Source organism: Capra hircus, unplaced genomic scaffold, assembly GCF_001704415.2.
Source record: "Capra hircus breed San Clemente unplaced genomic scaffold, ASM170441v1, whole genome shotgun sequence".
In the NCBI taxonomy this organism is placed as follows: Eukaryota; Metazoa; Chordata; class Mammalia; order Artiodactyla; family Bovidae; genus Capra; species Capra hircus.
Window position 1 is genome coordinate 1 of NW_017203030.1, and position 5,560 is coordinate 5,560.

A 5,560-nucleotide genomic window follows, 5' to 3' on the forward strand; every position below is an offset into this window, starting at 1 on the left:
CGAATTTACGGGACTGGAGGAACAGCTCGCAACACAGCAGCTAAGTGGCTAACTCAAGGCCGCCTGGTGCACAGAGCAGGCGCAACAGCCCTGGTCCTGCGAGGGCTCAGGAAGCTGACTGTCAACAGAGCCACAGAATCAGGGCATATAATGTAATGCAAAAAAGCAGCTTATATTGAATACTGGTCAATGCCTGCCCCTCCCCGCCCCCTTCGGGATGGTCACTCCCAGTTCAACGGGCTCCATCAGGCCTGGCTCACCGGAGGCTGTCATCTGGGCCAGAAACAGGAGGAAGAGGGAGGTGGCATCCACCTGGAGGTGGCCCCACTGATCGTCGCCCACCACAGTGCTGCAGGTAGCAGTGTTGTACTTGGCGTGCAGGCTGTCCTTGGTACTCTGAGTGTGCTTGAACCTCTCCACTTTATCCACCTGAGGAAGACAGCAAGCCGGCTGCATGGCTAAGGGGTTCATGGCTGGCAGGGTCATTATCTTGGATTTAGACCTTTTATCTGTTACCTCTGGGAGACAGAGGGATGGAAGGCAGGGGACGAGTGGCTCACTAGTGAGCATCACACAGAGGGGGTGGGGGTGTGTCTCTTCCTGCCCATCACCAGAAATGTCTTAGTCTACTGGGATTTTAACAAGCTCTGCAAGCTTGAGAGGTCAAGCCAAAGGGTTTCCTTGTTTGCTATTCCCAGCATGAGCTGTGACACATAGTAGGAACTCAATGAGAGGAGGGAAGGAATGAGGGAAGAGGGGAGGAAGAGGCCCTTTTTCTTCCTCTGTAAATTTCTTCTTTAAATTTCCAATCCTATTTCCTTATGTTGAAAAGAAAAGAACAACAATGCTTTTCAAAACTAATGGGAATGTGCCAATCAAAGGTGGGGACTGTACCATATTCATCTTGGAATCTGTACAGATTCTAGTACGATGTTCTGTACAGAGTACATGCTCAAGAAATTGTTCTACCTCTCACTGAAAATACCAGTAAATATTACTGTCAAGTTTTAAAAACTCAAGCATTTCGACTCAACGTGAAAGCAGCTCAGTCGTGTCCAACTCTTTGTGACCCCATGGACTATACAGACCACGGAATTCTCCAGGCCAGAATACTGCAGTGGGTAGCCTTTCCCTTGTCCAGAGGATCTTCCCAACCCAGGGATCGTACCCATGTCTCCTGCATTGCAGGCGGATTCTTTACCAGTTGAGCCACAAGGGAAGTCCAAGAATAATGGAGTGGGTAGCCTATCCCTTCTCCAGTGGATCTCCCCAACCCAGGAATCGAACTGGGGTCTCCTGCATTGCAGGTGGATTCTTTACCAACTGAGCTATGAGGGAAGCCCTGAAAAGACTTTGAGAAAATATTCTCTGAGTCTGGTTCTATGCTATATTAAAATTACTGAAGATAATTTTAAAAGGAGAAAGTAAGCTAAATTTTTTCAATTTCTCATCTTGAGAAGTTCAAAACACTCTAAAACTGATGGTTGTCACCAGGAAAATGATAAAGCACCCACTTAGATGACCCAAAAATACATCTGTCATTTTCTGCCTACCTGTCTCATCATGCACTGGAGAAGACCTCGCATCAGTTTCACCACATTCTGTGGAAATGAAATGGGATCAGTAACAAGGCCAGCTTCCCTGCTCCATGAAAACAACCTCCTCCCCACATGACAGGTAAGCCAGTGCTGCCTGGAACCTTCCCCAAGAAGGCATATACAAGCACTTTGATTGTTTAGGTTATTTCTACTTCTCCATTCCATCACAAAGAAAGAAAATCTTGATGAAGTGACTTATGTCAAATAAAGATGTTGGACCAGATGGTATCTTCTGGTGCTGAAATCCAGTGACTCCTGCTATTTTATTCAAGACAATTTTTATAAGCCTAATACCTTGGAGCTTTATGTCTCAATTTTTAGTAATTTATTTCTGTTATACTAAGGATGAATTAAGTCCACCCTGCCTGCCCCAAAGTAACGATGCTTTGCCAAAACAGCCATTTGTGACACCATTACTGGACTATTGAGTAAAGTTCTTACAAAATGCAAGTAGTTGCCAAGGTTTGTTAGTAATACATATTAGAACCAATTATGGACCTAGAGAGTGTCATACTGAGTGGGGTAAGTCATAAAGAGGAGAAGAAATATCATATAACAATAATTATTATAAATAATAACAATAACAACATGATAATCAGACATTCTATTCTGGTGTTGTACAAAACAGTTTACTTAGATTCCCACTAATTCTTGCAACACCCTTTTGAGGTAGGTGTTATTATTTCCCCACTTTACAATGAGGAACCTGAGGCTGATGAATCAACACTGGTCAAGTCTCTCAGCTAGCAAGGGGTGGAGCAGGACAGAGCTCAGGCCCTCTGACTCCGGAGTTTGAACTCCTTGTCAATACATTATATTGCCACTCTCTTCCTCCACAGTTCAGGCCCACTGAAAGATGGTCTTCATATGTCCCATTAAATCCACTAGAAAAAGACTTCACAAGTGGCTAGAGAATGGGGTGTTTTTAGGTCAAAGTTAGCTGGCTGAAAGAACTTCCTTCCCGGGGCCATTAGCATCTCCTCTCTTACACAATGAACATGGTTTGCAGGCTAAGACGTAGTGAAGAGCCACCAAAGATAATTATGGGAGAAAAGTCTGAAATGGATCACCCTTCAGATTCTTCATTCTCTAAAATCCTAGGATTCTAGAGTATAATCTCACTTTATGTCAGAAACTCTTTTGATGCAGAAAATATTACCTCATAATTAAAAGGTATAATTAACACTGTCAAAATTAATATTTCCTACAGTGTGTAGCATAAACATTTGCGAATTGACTTCCCCTCAAGTAAGGTTATTTTCCATTGTGAAGAGGCCCAGTGGTTCCCAACTGGGGGTGACATTAGCATCCCCCGGGGGTGAGGGAGCATTTAGAAATGTGAGGGTGGAGGCATTTTTATTGTCACTCTGATGGGGATGGGAGCTATAGGCATTTAGTAAGTAAGGACTAAGGATGTTACGTGTCCTGCAACGCATGGGACAGTCTCACACAATGAGCAGCTGTACTGTCTAAGCCCCAAATGGAATAGTGTCCATGTCGAGGATCATTGGAAGATCCAGTGTTATTAACCACACTAAACAAATCAAACAATGTGGTCTGTTTGTGCCTCTCTATTGTCAGTCAGAGAGCAGCAAATCTAGTCAACTCTAACCCAGATCAGAAATTGCTTACAGAAGAGAGGTAGTGGGGTGTGTGTGAGAGAGAGAAAGAGAGAGAGAATAGCTAGGCATGGCTTAACTTGGATTTTACGTCAGGAGGATAGAAAATTTGGAGAACATGAATATCAAATTATTACAGTTAAATGAATGATTCACTTATGTAACTGCCATCCAAGTTCTTGGAGGAGCATTCAATGCTTGCTGTATGCATTTTAAATACTACCCCTTAGCTCCAAGACTAGGTGATTTCATCACCTTATACTTAGCACGTCTAGTCAAATGGTCCTTTCCCTGCTCGCACAGACAGGCTTCCTCTCTTAGCTTCCCTACTGCTGACAAGGCTGCCTGCCACTCAGGCCCGCTTTGTTTATTATCATAATAATATCATAGGGCCACAAGAATTCTCCCTGGCCTGATGACCCACTGGCTGTGTGGGCCAATAAGCAGTGTGCAAACCAAAGACAAATCCCAAAGGCACTCATGCCATGAGAATGATACTTCTACACATCAATGCTCCTTGTAGGGTAAGGGAGGTAGAAAAGGCAAGGTTAGGAAAAAGGAGACCAGCACTTTAAGGAACAGATCACCTTTAATGAGGCGAGAAGGGCAGCAGTCAGATTAGTGACCTGCTGCCCTAACCCAAGAAGAGAGTAAGTATATAATAGGCATATATGTGGAAATCTACTGTCTTAAGGGGGGCCTGTTCTTCTCCAAGGTTGTTCGGAGTAATTATCTCTTAAATGGCTGGGGCAAGGAATTCTGGAGATCACCAGAGGCTGGACCAGCTGGGAGCTGGGTGTAATCAACCTTAATGTCCATTTGTTTTCTTCCGGTGAGAGAGTTCTTTATTTTGCATAGAATGGTGGGGAGGACCGGGAGGGGAGTTTTAACTCCAGGCTATTTTGAGCCATGTAACTTTCTTTCACTCCTTACTTCAACGCTATTACTCCGAACACTGAAAATACCTCCGTGCTCAGGGGCAGATTATTTTCTTACATACTTACTGATGGCAAGTCTTGGCTTTGGTAGATATGCTGGTTTCTGATTTTGGAAAATAAAGGACTTCATTGTGCCGTATGATAACATGGGTATGAAAACTGGACAATATCAGCGTGGTTCAAAATTAAAGGGTATTGCAAATTAATAAGACTGCTTTGGAATGATTCAAACTAGAAAGGCATTTTGCAAAACTGTTTTAAGTAGTGGCAACACTGTTTGAATAAATATCCTTTCAACATGAGGACTCCACAGAGCATACATTTTGAAATGCGGAGTTCTAGTGTGCTGCTTTAAAAATGATCACGTTAGTTTATAATGACATCTCCTACGTGAGTATGTATAAAACTGACAGAGCATGTGTAAGAGAAATGTAGCTAGTTAGAAATTTGGATATCCACTCAGCGTGATTGTTGTTTTTTATGGAGGGGGAAAAAAAAAAAACTCAAAAGGAGAGACATGAGAGGTTGAGAGACCAAATATCCTACAATAGAAACAAGAGGCGACGCCTGCACCAGGCTTTTTTGCAGACAGTTACTTCCTTGTAGGCTTTTCAGTCCAAGGAAAAGGTGCTGAGCACCAGGCCAGAGCTGCCAGTCAGCCTTACCTGCTCCAGCTCGTAGGCCTTGGCCTTGTCCTCGTCGCGGTCGGCGTTCTTGCGGTAGGCCATGCCCAGGCCCCACACGGCCAGGATGCTGTAGATGTTATCCCGTACCCAGGCATCCTTCTGCTCATGACTGGCTGACATCAGCCCCGTGATGGGATTCTATCAGAGAGGAGACACGAAGTGACAGCACCACCTTTCATCCAGCACCTGGGCCAGGAACGCTCACCTTAAGCGGGGCACAATGAGGACTGGGACGAGAAATGAAGAGCCCAGAGTTCCAACCCTTGCCCCTGGTACCACAGTGTGATCTTGGGTGGGCAGTGACATCACTTTTCTAGGTTTTGGTTTTCTGCATAATGAGGATATTAGACTAAAAAAAACCTCTAAGGCACCTTTTAACTTATAGTACTTGTTGTTTTGCTTTCCATACTGTTGTAAGTGACAAACAGAAGAAATAGCAAACAGAAAAAGCCTACAAGGCTTTTACAAACCTGTGCAGTATGGAATTAATTCTTCCTCTCCTGTCGTGTTTCCACTTCAACTGGTAAAGCACTGAACATGAGAGCAAGGAGCCCCACTTCACCACTCCAGCTGTGTGTGCCTGGGGAAACTGCCTGCCTTAAAAAGGAGGCACTGAGCAAGAGGCCATCGGGGGGGGGGGTCCTATGGAGCTATGATATCACCAGTATGTAAAAGGACAGCTGAGTCACTAAAAAGCCAGACCTTCACCAAAAAGTATA

At 44.3% G+C, this 5,560-nt stretch overlaps 1 protein-coding gene across 1 annotated transcript; it reads right to left on the reverse strand.

Moving 5' to 3' along the window:
• Positions 1-260: 260 nt before the first annotated feature.
• LOC108635083 (phosphorylase b kinase regulatory subunit alpha, liver isoform-like) lies at positions 261-5,195 on the reverse strand (the record flags this gene model as incomplete). Its single annotated transcript, XM_018045377.1, is given in 3 exon segments — positions 261-429; positions 1,554-1,601; positions 4,821-5,195. Coding segments are annotated over 3 exon segments (358 nt in total), but the record flags the coding sequence as incomplete, so codon positions are not given.
• Positions 5,196-5,560: the final 365 nt, after the last annotated feature.